At 34.1% G+C, this 18,180-nt stretch overlaps 1 protein-coding gene, 1 long non-coding RNA gene and 1 pseudogene across 2 annotated transcripts; 1 reads left to right on the top strand and 2 right to left on the bottom strand.

Annotated features, from left to right (window-relative positions):
* Nucleotides 1–1,054: 1,054 nt before the first annotated feature.
* Nucleotides 1,055–3,867, bottom strand: LOC125591812. The gene is made up of 2 exons (XM_048766674.1): nt 3,052–3,867; nt 1,055–2,914 (listed from the first exon to the last, which is right to left on the bottom strand). The coding sequence occupies exons 1-2, from the start codon at nt 3,865–3,867 to the stop codon at nt 1,055–1,057; spliced, it is 2,676 nt and encodes an 891-aa protein (XP_048622631.1).
* Nucleotides 3,868–14,690: 10,823 nt separating this feature from the next.
* LOC111208474 lies at nt 14,691–15,795 on the bottom strand. The gene is made up of 2 exons (XR_002660365.2): nt 15,348–15,795; nt 14,691–15,104 (listed from the first exon to the last, which is right to left on the bottom strand). It is a non-coding gene; the product is annotated as an uncharacterized LOC111208474 (long non-coding RNA).
* Nucleotides 15,796–15,905: 110 nt separating this feature from the next.
* On the top strand, nt 15,906–16,765 carry LOC125591101 (annotated as a pseudogene).
* The last annotated feature ends 1,415 nt before the right edge of the window (nt 16,766–18,180 follow it).

Raw genomic sequence — 18,180 nt, forward strand, 5'->3', positions numbered from 1 at the left:
TGGTAGTATTTCTTAAGATGCATCACGTTCCAGGTTCTTTGGATCTTGACGTCCTGCATGTTTGCGATTTGGTATGATCCTAGTCGGACTACCTTTATGACCTTGTATGGACCTTCCCAGTTTTCCTGCGTTACGCAGTGTTTTGGAAGACTTTGCGAAGGACCAGGTCGCCTTCTTTGAACCTGCGATGGCGAACGTTTGAGTTGTAGTATTTTGTGGCGGCGTGCTGGTAATTTTGGATTCTTATGAGAGCTTGATCTCGCCGCTCGTTAATAAGATCGAGTTCGTCTAGCAGCATTGCGCTGTTAAGATCTTCTCGTTCGGGGAGGAATCTTCTCCGTACTTTGGGAAATTCTACTTACGCGGAGATCATGCATTCCATTCCGTAAATGAGGGCGAATGGGGTTTCACCCGTAGCCCGTCTCGGGGTCGTACGATGCGACCAAAGAACTCCTTCGAGCTCTTCTGCCCATCGCCCCTTTTTGGCTTCTAAGCGCTTTTTTAACCCGTCGGGGACGGTTTTGTTGATGGTCTCTGCCTGGCCATTGCACTGCGTATATCTGGGAGTCGACTTGGTCAGTCGTATCTTTCACTTCTCGCAGAATGCTTCGATTCGGATAGATATGAACTGAGATCCGTTGTCTGTCACGATTTCGTAAATGACCCCGTGTCTGGTGATGATGTTCTTCCGTACGAAGTTCTCGACTTGTACGTCTTTGATACTTGCGTAGGAATCTGCCTCTACCCACTTTGAGAAGAAATCCGTGAGGACCAGGAGGAAGCGTTTCTGCTTCGAGTTGTGTAATGGCCCCACGATATCCATGGACCATCGCATGAAGGGATACGGAGACGAGATGGACGAGAGGACTTCCGTGGGTTGATGGATTGTCGGCGCGTGCCTTTGGCATTTTTCGCACTTCCGTGTGAACTTCTCGCAGTCTTTGATCATAGTTGGCCAGTAATAACCATGGCGTTTTATTTTTAGGGCGAGAGATCTTCCGCTGGAGTGGTTCCCACATGATCCGAAATGAACCTCCTCCATTACTCTTCTTGCTTATTCGCCTTCGGCGCAGGTCATGAGTGGGCCAGAGAATCTCCATTTGTAGATTTCTCCTTCTACCGTTACATATCGCGCGGCCTGGGTCATGATTTTGTGAGCCGCCCATTTCTCAGTGGGAAGTGTTCCGTTGATTATGTATGCTCGGATTGGCTCTAGCCATGGGCTGTCGCAGCCGTATTCCGACTGATCCACGTTTTCTTCTGGTGGGTCTTCGACATCCTCCGCATTTTTGATTTGTGCTCGAATCAGATTGGCGACCACTGGTGGTCCGATGCTTGGGTGTTTGATGAACTCGACAGGGATTACTCGTCTTAGTCCAGAATCCGAACTTGATGCGAGTGCGGCCAAGGCATCCGCCTGAGTGTTTTCCGAGCGAGGAATCCTAGTGAGGGTGAAGTGGTTGAAGTCTCGGGAGAGCTCTTGGATGTGTTTTAGATATGCATCCATTCTTTCGTCCCTCGCTTCGTATTCGCCGATGTACTGATTTGCGACTAACTGAGAGTCACAGTAAGCGTGAATGTTGCGGATCTTAAGCCCATGGGCTAATCGTAATCCTGCAACGCGTGCTTCATATTCGACCTCATTGTTCGACGCATGGAATTCCAATCGGAACGACTGTTCCAAGACTTCGCCGGTCGGAGACGTAAGCCGGATTCCGATCCCGGATCCTTGTTTGGACGATGATCCGTCGACGTGAAGAATCCAGGTTGAGTCTGGTTCCGTGTTTGTCATATCCCCCGTGGGCATTTCTACCAAGAAGTCCGCTAGTACTTGAGATTTTGCGCAGGTTATTGGGCGGTACTCCACGTCGTACTCGCTTAGTTCGATTGCCCATTTTGCGAGTCGTCCTGACTGACTCGGACTGTGCAAGATCGTTCGCAGGGGGAAGGTGGTGAGGATAATTATGGTATGCGATTGAAAGTATGGCCGGAGTTTCCTTGCCGATGTCACAACTGCGAATGCTAGTTTCTCCATTAGGGGATACCGGGTCTCGGCGTCCAGTAACGTTTTGCTTATGTAGAAGATTGGTTTTTTCTCACCGCGCTCCTCTCTAATCAAAACGCCGCTTACCGCTGTCGTGGAGACTGCGATGTACAGGAACAAGGGTTCTCCCTCCACTGGTTTTGCGAGGACGTGAGGAGTGGCTAGGTAATGTTTTTGCTGTTGGAAAGCTTTCTCATATTCCTCTGACCATCCGAACTTCTTATTCCCTTTCAGCATGTCGTAGAAAGGAAGACACTTATCCGTCGAGCGCGAGATGAAACGGTTCAAGGCCGCGACTCTTCCGGTTAGCCTTTGGACTTCCCGTTTCGTCCTTGGCGAGACCATCTCTATTAACGCGTTTATCTGCTTAGGATTGGCTTCGATCCCACGACACGTGACTAGGTACCCGAGAAATTCTCCAGATGCCACCGCGAATCTACACTTTGCAGGGTTCAGTTTCATGTTGCGGGCGTTAAGTTTTGCAAAGCACTCCTCCAAATGGGAGACGTGGTCGTGCTCGTCAAGAGACTTTACGAGCATGTCATCGATGTATACCTCCATAGTCTTGCCGAGCTGTTCGGAGAAAATTCGATTGACAAGTCGCTGGTAAGTGGCGCCTGCATTCTTGAGACCGAAAGGCATTACTTTGTAGCAATATGTTCCCCGATCGGTGATGAACGCAGTTTTCTCACGATCGTCGGGATTCATCATGATCTGATTGTACCCGGAGAAGGCATCCATAAATGATAAGAGTTTGTTCCCTGCTGTTGCTTCGACCAGTCGGTCGATGTGCGGGAGTGGGAAGCAATCTTTTGGACAGGCCTTGTTGAGATCGGTGAAATCGACGCATACTCGCCATTTGCCGTTTTTCTTTTTGACCACAACCGGGTTAGCGAGCCAGTCTGGATACCTAACTTCTGTTATTGATCCGACCTTCAGGAGTCTTTCGACTTCCTCATTTACCGCGGTGGCACGCTCCGGTCCTAGCTTCTGCCTTTTTTTTTTACGGGTCTGTAGGTCGGATCGATGTTAAACTCATGACACGTTATGCCGATATCGATCCCTGGCATATCTTTTGCGGCCCAAGCGAACGCATTGAGGTTCTTTTTGAGACAGGCGATGAGCTCCGTCTTTAGTGGCTCGCGGAGGTTGGCTCCAATCTCGACGCATCGTTCCGGGGAGGATTCGTCGAGGCAGATCGAAATTACCGGTTCGCAAGTCGGTTCGCGCTTCCCTTCTAGGGCTTCGGCCCTTTGAGATTGCCAGAAGACTTCCGAGTCTCGTTCCGGGGCGTTCTCATGGAGAGTCAGCTTTCTTTTCTTTTTATGGGAAGTTTCGATCGCCAAGTTCTTTCTTTTTAACTCGGCGGCGAAACATACTTGCGACATCCTGCGGTCTCCTTGTATGGTTTTGACTCCACGAGGGGTTGGAAACTTAAGGCACATATGGAATGTCGAAGGGATCGCTCGCATGGAATTCAGCCATGGAGTACCGACGATCGTGTCGTACGATGTTGGGCGGTCGATGACTAAGAATTCTGTGACTTTGGTGACGCTCCCGGCTTTAACAACGAGGTCGATCGAGCCGAGAGTCATAGTAGCATTTCCCGAGAGTCCGAATATCGGGCTGGGTCTTTTCGTAACGGCGCACAGATCGATATCCATTCTTTCGAGGGTGCTTTTGTAGATAATATTGGCCAAGCATCCGGTGTCGATGTCCTGGATCGTCAGCTCGATGACAAGGAGATCGTTGTGGGGTTTGGCCTGATCGGCCGTTGCCCGGTCCTTGAAAGAAACGACATTGTTAGCTGCTGGAGCGGACATCCTATGTCTTTTATCGTTTAGAGAATTCGTCAAACCCCCCCCCCTCCTTCTAGCGCCAAACTGTGGTAACCGAAATTCACACCGTCGATTATAATAAATTATAATGGAGGAAAACCGAGTGAACCCGTTTTTCCTTGAAGGTCCAAATTCTCTGCGTAATCACTTTAGAACGATAAAAAGATAGATATTCGCTCAGAGGCGTTTTATTGAATAATATGAATACAAGATTTCTCCGAGAGGAGTAGAGATATGCTAACTATCGGAACAACATGACAAGAGGCGGCCAAGACGTCCTAAGCCTTGCCGTGCTAGTCTAACCACCTAAGCCCTAAGTTCTCTAAGCTAGCAGGAGTTCTCTAAGTCTAAATTCTCGGATCCCTTTTTCTTCTGCTCCTGCTCTCCTTATATAGTCGCTCTAGGTCGGTGGCCCATCCTTCGCCTTCGGGCCCAAGTCTATCTCTTTCGGAAATATTCCATTTTTCGTCGATCTTGATAGTTATCCTCGAATCTTTACATTTATCTTTGGAAACTTAGCATTTATCGTATTTCTGCGAGTCAGGACAAACCGTCATAACTTTTATGAGCTCGAATCCCTTCCGAGAGCGTAGAGGGGCCTCTAGACCAGTCTGGATCCTTGCGGACCGTTCTTAGGCCTTTTGGCGTTTATACGATTTCTCGGTTTTGGTCATAAAACTTCGAGAATAACTTTAATCAAAACGAAACGGGAAGTATATGGTCCTGAAGGTCGGATATCACAGCTATACGGAAGATACGGGAGTCGAAGTAAGTCAGACAGGCCGGGATCAGGTCGAGCTCGCCGGGTGAGCCGACTCGCGTGACGGCCGAACTCGCCGGCGAGCACAACCACGCGACGGTTCAGCTTGCCGGCGAGCTGACCGGCGCGATGGTTGAGCTCGCCGGTGAGCTGACCCGCGTGACGGTTCAGCTCTCCGGCGAGTGGCTTTTGTGCGGGATTCGCTCGTTCGTTCACTTCCGATCTTTCTTTCAGTGAATGTTTTGCGAGAAATCCGTGAATAAGAAATAATCATAGCCGTTGATTTCGAAATAACCGTTTTTGACCCCAACATGCAGTAATAATTTCTAAAAATTTAAATCATATTTAAAAATAAATTTTTTTAACATTGTAGATTTTATTATTTTTTTACCAATATTTTAATATAAATTTAATTTAATTAAACATAAAATTAAGATAAAAATACTGTTTTGTTTATTTAAAATTATATTTAAGAATATATATATATATATATATATATATATGTATATGTTTAAAATTTTAACCTTAGATATATTTTTCAATCTATTTCTTTTGGTTAAATATATTAAATCAACTATAAAATTAATAAAAAAAATTGATATAAAATTATATCATTATCAAAAATTAAAACTAAACAGTATTTATAAAATTTATGGGTATATAAAAGAAACTAATTATACTAGGATTAAAAAATTATAAGTTTTTTGAAAATTGTAGAAAATTTTAGTAATAAAAATTATATAATTCCAAAAAGTAAATTAAATAATATTTTGAAATTTTAGTGTCATATTTGAATACATTTATGTTGATGATGATGTATGAATTATTACTTTATTCAATAAAGTTTACCAAAAATATAAATAAACATTAAATGTAATGTATGAATTATTACCATATTCTAAAATTTTTACCAAAAATATAAATCAACGTTAAATGTAATGTATGAATTATTACCACATTCTAAAAAGTTTACCAAAAACTATAAATCAACATTAATTGTAATTGTCCATATCATATTTATGCATAAGCCATGTCATCAACTTTAGTAGTCATGTCACATTTTTTTGTGAAAATGATTGTAGAAAATCATTGTAGAGAGAACATGTGATAAATCACTTCTAAAATAATGTCTAGGGGATCTAATTTTCCCTTTTTTTCAGGTGCTTTTGTTCGACAGAATTATAAAAGTTATAATCACTACGTAAGGAAAAGATGAAGATGTTATCCTTAATATGTACGTAGTCATCCTATTTTTCTGCTCATTTCGATATTTTTTTCTATTCTCTAAGTAATTTTCTTTCGCACTTCATGTGATCTTAGTACTTATAAAATCAAATTTGTGTCCATTTGATAAAGACTGGAAGCAGTTAAAGGAGAGAGAGGAGCTGGCTGTGAAAGCCAAAAGGTTTAATGATAGTAATGATATTATAAATTGTTTGGTTGAGTTTGAATTAACTCATCGGGCCGAATTGGCTCTATTTGTTAAAAAAAAATGAAGTCATTATATTTTAGATTTAAGTCATTATATTTTAGATTTTTATATATAACGATCTTATTTTTATCAGGTATGTGTTTTGAATAATTGAAGGTTGTGTAATTTTATAAAAGGATATCACTTACATTTTTAGTTCAAATTACATATAAAAATGATGATTAGGTTAATTTGTTGAAAACATTAAGTATAACTTGTAAGTTAATATCAAGTTGACATGAAATACTGATTTAACGATATACTCTATTTAAATAGAAATCAACATAACCTTTACTCTGACTTCAGTGGATTCTTTCATCAACGTAACTTTACGAACATGGAATACTCAGACAATTCGGTCTTTGGTAGATCCCTAGGATGTGAATATTATTGAAAGTATACCATTGAGCTTGACTCATATAGCAGACAGAGATGGATGTCATTTTACCAATAATGGGAAATACACTGTGAAATATGGATATCAAGTGGAACGATTTTATCCCGACAGAGAAAAAGCGCTGCCAGTGTATGGACCCACAGTCGATGCACTGAATGCTTTTTGTTGGAAAGTACGTTGTTCCCCAAAAATAAAACACTTCCTTTGGCAACTAGTATCAGAACGTATATATAGCGGTTAAGAAAAACTTGAGAGCAAGACGGATTCAATGTGATATACATTATGTCATTGTGTCAGACAAAGCAATTGAAGAAACAATAAATCATGTGTTTTTTTAAATGTCTTCCAGCGGTGCAAGTTTGGGCACTTTCATAGATCCCATCGAATCAATATATTTTTCCGGTTCAATCATTCTTAACAAATATGAATTGTTTTGGAGAGTTTCTCCGCATATGGAAAACCATAAACTTGCTTAGGTTTTATCGTACATTTGGAGAGGACGAAACAACAAAGTTTTTAGTAATTTGGATATTGATCTAAGGGATACTCTCAAATTGGCAGAGACAAAATCATTACTTTGGGCAGAGGCTCAAGATACTCTTACTCAGAGGGTCGTCCAATCTAGGGATGTAGAGGACTCAATTTTACCTTCCATACCGAGAAGATGATGTTTTACGGATGGATCATGGAAAGAACATGAAAGTCATTCGGGACACGGTTAGTATAGCATGCTTGAAGGCTTTCATGAACTGATGGGAGCAAGCAATACCAGGGCCAGTCTTTCACCCCTTCATTCGGAAATAGAGGCGCACATTTGGGCAATGGAATGTAAGAGGAATTTAAGGCAGTATCATGTCAGTTTTGCAACGGATTGTTCTCAATTGGTGAAAATGGTTTCGGAACCAGAAAAATAGCCAGTCTTTGCAAGTTATTTGGAAGATATCAAGTTCCTAAAATGATGTTTCAACCATTCAGAGCTCATTCATATACCTAGAACACATAATACCAAGGCGAACAGTCTCATAAACAATGCCAGGAAACAGCCATCGTTCGTCGTTCATATGGATCCAGAATTACCAGCTTGGTTTGCAGAGTCTTCATGAGTCTGTTTATGTCGATGAAAAAAACCATATTTGAAGATGATATTTTATTTCATTTCACTTGATATTAGAACAAATTATAGTTATATAATCTTATAAAAGGATACAAAAAGCATACTCAACCTAATATATAGAAACATTGACTTATTTTGAGAAGCTTAAATACGAATCATAGTAAATATGTACGTCAAACTATCTGTACTCTGACTTTTCTAGATCCTCCATAAGTTAATGTCGTTGTACTCCAACTTCTCTAGATATTTTACATTTTTTTGATTTATAATTACCAGTTACTTGACCTGTTGATGGATACGTTATTTTATTAAAAGATATTTCTTAAAGTATAGTTATGTGATTGCACTAGTGATTAACCATTTTTTAGAAAGCTTGTTGTATATGGATTGTTGGATGTAAAAAGTCTATCCGTACAAGGAAACATAAATTAACACTCTGAGAAATCACAACAACATAATATTGAAAAGGTTGTTAGCTGGATAAAACTTTCTAAGTACAACTAATATTAAGTTTAATTGTACTTAAAAGATTTTATCTGGTTAACAATCCTTTTCAATCTTAATATAGTTTTCATTTGAAAATTGTGTCAATTTGAACATTTTGATGATCAATCATGCCCAGTTATTAAAAGAAGGAAAGCTCTAGATGCATGTAAACTATTATTTTTAGTAAAAGATAGTTACGGGGGGAAAAACGGTTTGAACAAGTGAAAACCAAATATTTTTCGGTAAACTAATACTAGTTTATTATATATGCATGTAACATATCAACCAATTTTTGTGTGCATAAAAATTGTTAGAATTAGTGTAAGCATCAACTAGAAATGGTTTTAATAATCATGGTCATATCCACGAGATCTAACATCTTCATTAGTGGCTTCTTATGAGATGTCTTCTTCCGAGAGATTATCTTGATAAAGTCATAGACACCATTTTTGGACTGGTCTTTCTTGATTAGAAAATAAAAAAAGTATCAGGTGTGTCTTCCACATGAATGTGAACTACATGGTATACTGAACGATTTAGTCGATGAGATAATGTGCATAAGGTTTGGTAGATGAGGAAGGATACATTCAAAATAGCATTACAAAGACAAAAGCATTGCACAACGAATTTGTAAAGAACAGTCTCATCATTTAATATTATTACATATATCATCCATAACAATTCATCCATATAGACTATTTTTTCATTATATGCAAAACCAAATTGTTTTGTAATATAACCCACAATATAAATAAAATATAAGATTATATGCAGATTCACTTATCCACAATATGATGTACACACATGTTCAAAATCACTTTCCACTTTTTTTTGTCCATGCTCACTTGTCCATTTTGTTTTGCCCACTCTCACTCAAACTTCAATTTTAGACTATCTACAATGAGCTATTGAATAAATAAAAAATCAATAGTTGAAAAGGCAATGGTCTATTGAAAAAAAGTTGAATCCTACTTATATTAAATAAATTTGAAAGAATTCAACAATGTTGAATCGGTAAAGTGGAGCCAGAGTGGAGCCATCAATGACCACCTTTCATGAAATTATTGGCTATAGAGATTTCTGATTTGTTTTTCCTCTGAATTATTTGAGAAAAATTATTTCATTAAATAATTTTAAAAAAATATCTTCTTACACCAAAATTATCATGTTTCATATTTTATAAATAGAGACTTGTTTCATTTAATTTTGACACAAAAAAACTTATATATTTCTACTATATTTTTCCAGTAGACTACAATAAACTCTTGTTTATATATTTCCCCTTTTTCAGTGAAATGAATTTCAAAAATAACATTTTAACACCCAAAATTCTACTAATCGTCCTTTTAACTATCCAAACCCAACAACTATCAGTTTTAAAATATTGGAGAAATGAATTGGTGCATATGACAACGCTAAGTGTATGCAGCAAGGTATTGGTCAAAAAATGATACATTGGCGAAAGTGCATAAGCTATATTAGAGTGATAAGAATGAGCATTTTATTTAATGTCATAATGGATTGCTGTCCGTGATCAACCACGTTAAGGTAGTAAAGTATGAGGAAATACTGGCTTTGGAAGCAGTGGATCTAAGAGAGCCCATGAAAGTGATGCTCGAGACTCCAGATCTTTAAAATTTAGTGCTCGTCCAATGGGGATGGATACATATAAAAAGAAAAAAAGATAAAAAAAAAAGAAAGGTAAGAGCCCAGCCTTGGAAGTGGTCAATGAAAATTTCATTGAATTCAAACAAATCAAAGGGCAATAGTTGGAACGCTTGAAAAAATTAGTCATCTTGCAAAAAAATTGAAACCAAAGGTGAAAAGAGGCAACCCAAAGGAAATAAGAAGCAAACAAATTGATGAAATAAAAGATTCGGACTACGAATATAAAGATGTAGTTGAAGTTAAGTGAAAATGTACATCTCAATGACAAGAGCAGAGAAATGTCCCAACAGTTGGGCCACAAATTATTTGGAAATTAATTGTAGTCCCAAATGGATGTCTATATCATGTCACTTCATGCTTGTCTGTACCATGTCACCATATGCTTTAATAATGTTTGTTTGCCACTTTTTCTTTTAATAATGTAATATGTGACTTTTGGCTTTTATTGAGAAAATATTATCCTTCAATCACTCAACATGCTTTAAGCATTGAATGTGGGGCATAACAAAAGAAGAAAAAAATAACATGCATCGGACTTTACATTTAATTTTCATTCAAACTTAAAAACGCAGAATCATTAATAATAATAAAATATAAAAGTAATTGCATGAAGAATAAACTGTTTTATAAAAATCGCTCCTACATGAAATGGTAAAAGAGTGGGTTGTCGACTCTGGGCACCAATGTATGTCTATCTTTGTTTTTTTTCCTCTCTTTGACTATAAAAATACTACACACTCTTCATTTTCTTCTTTCAATGGGCTTTTCCTTTCAAATGACAACTGCCTCTTCCTGTTGCGAGAGCCTTGCAAGAAACCAACTCCCTCCTCCCGCTCCAATCAAGTACCAATTGTTTCTTCAATAAATTATGGAACTTCTGATTTTTTCAAAATAAGTTAAATTTCTATTCAATAATACTCAGTAAAAATTAACCTTTTATTTACAAATATATTATAACATATGCACGCATTTCAATCATCTATATAATTTTAAATATTATATATATATATATATATATATATACATATATATTAGTTTTATGAATTTATGCATGTTATTGATATTAAAATATTTTTTTATAATTAATATTTTTTTTATAATTAATTTATATTTTTATAGTTAATTAATATTTTAAATAATGAAATAGTAAATAGATTTTTTTATTCGTTCATATATGTATTATAATACATGCATGTATTTTAATCTAATGTTTAATTGGTTTTTTAATTATTTATTTTTCAGTTTTCTCTTATATTAATATTTTATTAAATATTATGGTACATAATTATTTTCTTTAGTGAATTATAAATACTTTAATATGTATAACATTTTTTTAAATCTTATGTATTGTAATTTAGTTATCTATTTAATATTTTAAATTAGTTGTAAGAAATAATTTTTCTGTCTAATATTTGGCTCTTAGCATTCTTCACCAAATTTTCTTTAACTATTAGTTTAATGAATTAATTAAATTGACTACGTACTCTTGTTAACATCAATATATTTAGAAGAAAACTAAAATTTTTACGTTTAATTATACACACAAACAAAAAATAGTGGAGGCATGTAAAAAATTCAAAACTTTTGACAACCAGTATATAAAACAATCATGCGATAACAAAAGCATCAATGGCTAATTCTGTTCAAAACTTTTTACACTCAACAAATAAAAAGCATTCTTTTGATTTAAACAATCGTACGATAACAGAAGAATCAATGCCATTTTCTGTAAAAAATAATTACTGAAAAAAATTAAATAGGCTTGTTACCTTTAGAATGTAAACAGTCTGCGCAACTTTAACATACATGTTGACCACATTGGAAAAGATAAGAAAAATATTTCATTGTAGAAAATAGCGGTTGAGATGATGTTAAACGAAGATTTTTTGAAGTATAATTAGTTAACTTAAAACATTTTGTTATTTTATATTGAGGTTAGAATATTTATTGTCTTGTATAAATCATATTGAAAAACGAAAAAGACGCTTAATTTGTGACAAAAATCAAACCTAAAACGACAAGTAAATCGAAATGATGGGAGTATTATATAATAAGAAAAAGAAACATATAGGAACGTAAAATTATGAAAGAAAAAAGTTGTAGGGTATCTTTCAACAAACCATTGTGAAATATAAATAAATGAGTGGGTATTGAATTATTAGGTAGAAGATAGAAACGATGATGTGGAAGAGAGATGAGATAATGTTGAGTGTATTAAATGTTGAAATCATTGTGGATAATGTTAGACTATCTACAATGGTGGGTAAATTTACCACCCTCATTTTTTTTATTTTTTAACAATCTATATCATCTTCTTGCTTTTCCACCAAATTATTCAACATCAATTTCATTTTTAACCATACAATGGTTTTGTTTAATAAAATTCAACACCCTACCCCAATAATTTTTAATTCGTAAATTTTTATTGTTTTTATTGTTTATAATTTAATAACTATATTAATAATTTGATTATAATTAACTTAAATAATTAAAGTATCAAAGTTTTTACTAATTTTTATTTATATTCTTCATTAATTTTTGAATATCAATACTACAACTAATATTATTAAAATTCAACTATGTTCTAATTAACACACAAAAAAACTGCAATACTATAGTGAAAACAATTCTTTTCTGGTGTTCAAATCAAATAAACCAAGTCTCTATCTATAGAGTATAAAAAGTTATGAATTTTGATATAATTTATTTTGAAAAAAATATTATTTGATATAAAATAATTGATCTTAAAAACTATAGTGAAATAAAAATCTATAAAATCTAAACAACTACTAATATAATAACATGTGTACCAATTCACTCATTTTATTTTTAAACAAAACTAAAGATTCATTTTCGATAACTTTTTTTATTTATGTGTGGCTCATAGTGATCAAGATAACTTTGTGGGCCCTACTGTTGGCTCTTCCAATATGTTGAATCCACGTCATATTTTTAAGTTTTTCAACACTCATTGCGAGTAGTTTTAGACCATTAACAATGGTTTACAAGATTCAACACCCTATTTTTATCTTTTTAACACTCACATCATCTTCTCTCTCTCTCTTCCACACAATCATTCAACAACCATTTTATTTTTATAACAGCAACCATATTTTTGTTTAATAAATTCAACACCTTATCCACTATTTTTTAATTCATATTTTTATCTTTTACAATATACTAACTATTTATTAATAAATTTTTTTATTGTAATTAACATAAATAATTAAAGTGGCAAAAAAATTAACATTTTTTTTTCAAGTTGGATATTCATATATTTAAAAAAACATATTATTAAAACAAATGAAATCATTAGAATCACTCATTCCACCAAGAGGTATTTGCATGGATAATTTAGAAAAATCAGCTGCTACAATATTATTACAAATAGAAAAAAAATAAGTTGTTTGAGAAAGATAAATCATCATCGATATATAATATGGAAGATAGTTTGGAAAAATAAAGACATGAAGAAATTTGGTGAAAAACCATAATTTGATATATTTTTGGTTAATTGGAAATTTAGTTTTGAAATTGATAATTTTTGGGATTTGGGTAATTACAAATAAAATTAGAAGAGTTTTAGATATTAAAAGAATTATTATTTGTATCCATTTATCAAAAAGAAGATTAAAACACCAAAATAGTTTATTAGAGTGAAAAATGACGTTTTATTTTTTATACCCAAATGAAATGAAATTGATCTCTATTTATAGATCATAACAAATCATGAGTTTTTATATAATATTTTTTGAATGTTATAACACCAAAATAGTTGATTATAGTGAAAATGACGTTTTATTTTCTATACCCAAATTAAATGAAATTGGTCTCCATTTATAGATTATAAGAAAAATAACATGTTTTTGTATAATATCTTTTAAATGTTTTAGTATAAAATAAATGAGTTCAAATTATTGGGTGATGTTTTTGAAAAAAAAATCCGGAAAGCCACTGAAAATCAGACACGTGTCTCTATCTAAATAAATCATGAGTGTTATACACGTGTCCAACATTTTTTCTAATTAAAATTTGACAAGTGTCAAAGCTGCCCTAGAAAAAAATTAACCAGTTGAATACTTTCAACTTCTATGAATCCACGTGTTTTATTCCCAAAACCAACACCCTAACTGCACTTTGTTCAATAGTTGAATTAATAATTTAACATGTTCACTGTGGATGGTCTTATAACATTGGTTTCATATCTTGTTCTACATCGTTAATTCATCACCCTAATCAAAATTAACTTCCTGGTTAGTCCATTAAATTAAGTCTCTAGTTTTTTTTTTCCTTAAAATTTGATAAAATTTTGTTTCTAGTTACAACACAATGTTCACAAAACTTTATGAGTGCATTACACATAGGAGTACATTTATGGTTTTTCTTACAAATAAAGACACATTTCACTTAAGAGACACTTTGTGCTTTAATCAATGAGATTTTTGACATATTTACCCTTGTTCTTGAAACAGAGTATAGACGTTCCGTTAAGAAGAAATGAGAACAATAAGTAACTAGTTATAGCACTTGGGTATTAATATTTTATATAGTTATTATATACTATAATGTTTTATGTAACGGAAAACAAATCAAATGAAAAAGACATAGTTTTATCTTTATTATTATCATTTATTCTACCTCTTTATATTTTGTTTTTCTTTATTTTAAATTTAAATTTATATATAAAAAAATTGCTTGATATAATAAATTATGTTCTTTATTCTCTATTGTTTGTTATCAACTTTGATATTTTTATTTTAAACGTATACATAAAATAGTACGGACTAAAACGTGGACAAAGGAGTTGTGGATAAGAACATTCTGATTGTGTACATTCCTAAAATGACTAAATAGTTTTACATTTTAGCAATTTGAATATATAAAAACATAAATTTTTGTTGGAGAAACCATGTGAAGTGAATTATGTATTTTTTTGGAAGAGAAATATGGTCATATATGTTGTGGATACATAAAGAATATGGGTTCATACATTAAGAAGACCATTCTGCATATTTAAGAATTTTGAGGTTAAAGCGTAAATAATCAAAAGATAAGGGACCAACAATGCAAAAAGATAAAACTCCACCATTGTTGGTCTTAAAACCTTCAGCTTCGTAATCAACTTGGCGAGTGAGGCAGGATGGACTCCAGTTTCTTATAAACCTTCAGCTTCACCAACATGTTATCTTGGCTAGACTTTTTCGTATAAACCGCAAATAAAAACCGATGTTGTTCTCCGATCTCTCTTTCTCTCTCTTTTTACAGATCTGGCTTCTCGCCACTGTTGCTCTCTTCCTCTAGTTTCTTAATCTTCAACTGAAGCAATCTGAGAAACCATAATACAAAGAATACTCGGGTAAACAATTTGGTTGAACAAATAAGTGTCATCAACAGCAACTCAGTAGACGACTCAGTGAAACAAATTAGTGAGTCGTAAATTCTCACATCAACCACCAATACTGATTTCTGTTTCACTAATTCTTTCAAATCTCTTTTTTTTTGCTAGTAAACATTACTGAACAAGTCCTTTTTGGTTTCATTGGAGGAATATAAAAGGAGAAGGAAAGACCTTCGTGGAGCTACATGAGCATTTGGATTAGGAAATTGGAAAGAGCATATGGTACAGCCACGAATCATCTTTGGTTTGTTTGGTTTTTAGCTCGTCCAGTTTTGATGTGTTCACTGATTATTGTTGAAGACATTTTAGGAGAGAAACAAAGAGAGTTAACTAGTAAAGGAGAGAGAATGAGTTTCACAAAACTAACTAGTAAAGGACAGAGAATGAGTTTCAGAAAACTGAAACGGAAGCTTTTGGGTTTAGGGTTAATAAAGACTTTACACAGACAGAAAGAATGTCTCATGTGACAAGTGCCTTAAGATGTAACTGAATTCTTGAAATGTGTCTCTGAACATAATTTTCTCAAACCTTATGCATACCATGATGTCCAAAATATCTTATCAATGTTGTATTGTCCACAACTAATATATTTTAATTCATAATCATAATTGTAAGTTTTGTGTGTGTGTGTGTGTGTGTGTGTGAGAGAGAGAGAGAGAGAGAGAGAGAGAGAGAGAGAGAGAGAGAGAGAGAGAGAGAGAGAGAGAGAGAGAGAGAGAGAGAGAGAGAGAGAGAGAGAGAGAGAGAGATATTTAGCTTAGACGTGAGATGATTTGAAAACTATAGTTTTGAAGCATAACAAAACGGTAGGACTATAAACTAGTCTGATCAGTTTTCTCATGACTTAAGAGTCACCAGTTATTTGTTATTAATGTTGTTTGTCTCATCGGTTTCAGTTTTGTTTTACGTTTTAAAACTGGTAATTAAATTTATTATAAAAGTCCAAAAACGTTTCTTAACCTTCTTTCCATTAAATATAAATAGATATGGGATTGTACTATCAGCAATCAAAACACAAACTCGATAAAGACTCATATATTTGAAGAAATCTATATTCTTTTTTTTCCTTATCTCATAATGTCTATTAAACATTTTTTTTTCTCAATGGTGGTTGTGTGTGTTGTAGTCTCTGCCAATGCTCAACTACCCCAGTTTCCCATCCCATTTCCTTTTCCACTCTCATTCCAACCAAGTCCCGGTATTTCCGGATTACCTGATGTGGCAAAATGTAGGTCTTCAGTGATGGATATTCCAGGATGCATTATAGAGATTTACACATCCATACTCACAGGACAATTATGACATATAGGTCCCTCTTGTTGCAAAGCATTTTTGGAAGCAGAAGCCAGTTTCTTACCGAAACTTCCATTCAATCCACTTTTTCCTCTCAAAGAACAATGTTCAAGATTTTCTAGCGCAGCTCCTCCTACCACAAAATAGAGTTTCACATAAATAGAAGTAATAGCTATGTCATTTTTATTTTCAATGTATTTTAACATTTTAGCTAAATTCTACGATGTTATCCTCCAAAAATACGACTATATAAACAGAATTTTAGAAGTAAAAAAACTTCCAGCATTTACTTCTAAATTAACCATGTGGTTCATGCCTGTGAAGATTCTTAACTAATCTTAACTAATAAACATATTTAAATTATACTACAAACTAAACCGTACAATTCGATATATGAAAAAGTACATGGGTCTATTCATATAAAGAACAACATATTAGAAGGATCGATTTAAGACATGAGTTTCATTTTACGAAAAATCCTAAACAAGTCTATTCATAATTTTCTTATAAGCTGTACAAGTTTCCTTTATTTCTTCTATTTATTTTTTGTTTCATAAAAAGGCATTTTTGTATTTTCAATGTAACTTTATTGCTTATGTATCCATTTTACTCATATTAATTAAGATAGCTACTACATATATTGATTTCTTTAATGTACATTATATATTAAAGTATGATTCTTTTCAGTGTTGTAAGTTTATTATTAAAATGTGTGAAAACTCCAAAACTACCTTCTTCGTGAAATATAGTGAAAAATACGCACTATAAGAATTCACTTGTGAACACTCAAGACTTGTCTTGGAATATGTCAACCTTTATATTGACTTGTGCATTTACTATCTAAATCAGAAAAAGCATATAGTTATATAGAAAGAATCTTTATTTCGTTATATGTCTGTTTAATGAGTAAATTGTTTCCAAATGATGTTTTTACATGTTAAAGAAGTTGCCACCTAAAGGAGCCAATATAGTTAGTTCGTTGAAATTGTTATTTTCAACAAAATTCTACTCTCAAGCTTATTATAAAAACTCGTTATCATGTTTTGTCCCCTCAAAAATTAATTTCTTTGGCTTAATGAAAAGTTGTTTAGCGTCTAACCATCAAAACTCTAGAAATTGGTAGATTGTCTGCCCCTTGTTTAGAGAGAGAGAGAGAGAGAGTTCACTACTTTATGGATATGTACAAGAGTTATTTCTGATTTCATGTACAATATTCAAGTATAGTTTATAATATTGAAGATCAGTAATTAACAAAAAAAATATTTTAAATTTTGTCTACATTATATTTTCAATTTGTCTACATTTACGAGTGACTACGCCGATCTTTATATGTTTTGGCCAATCCAAAGTTGACCTTTGGATTCTGAAGTAGGGGGCGCGTTTATTGGAGGAAGTATCTAGAAATCCCCAAGGTTTCTTCTAGTCTTCTCCTCCCTCCCTATGTTTCGAGTGAAACTAGAAGCGCTATCGATGGACGGTTGCAAAGAAAGGCCGACAACGAGTTCAGTCAGGAGAGACAAAAGAGAGATGCTTTCATGATCTGCCATAATCTCTTCGAGGAACGCATGGACCAGCCCGCATCCCATTACTTAAGAGGATAGAAAATTTATAACAATAATAAAATTATGGTTAAATCACAGATCTATTTTTCTTTTTATATGAAAATAAAACTATGAACATAGATTGTATTGTGGTGACCAAAAAAAAATTA

The sequence above is a fragment of the Brassica napus genome, chromosome C8 (assembly GCF_020379485.1).
Source record: "Brassica napus cultivar Da-Ae chromosome C8, Da-Ae, whole genome shotgun sequence".
In the NCBI taxonomy this organism is placed as follows: domain Eukaryota; kingdom Viridiplantae; phylum Streptophyta; class Magnoliopsida; order Brassicales; family Brassicaceae; genus Brassica; species Brassica napus.

What these genes read in the sequence shown, in the direction of transcription:
- LOC125591812 (XM_048766674.1), bottom strand. Translation starts at nt 3,867, where the DNA reads ATGTCCGCTCCAGCAGCTAACAATGTCGTTTCTTTCAAGGACCGGGCA. An exon ending in TCGATCCGACCTACAGACCC is followed by an intron (nt 2,915 to 3,051) that starts GTAAAAAAAAAA and finishes GTGGTCAAAAAG; the next exon opens with AAAAACGGCAAATGGCGAGT.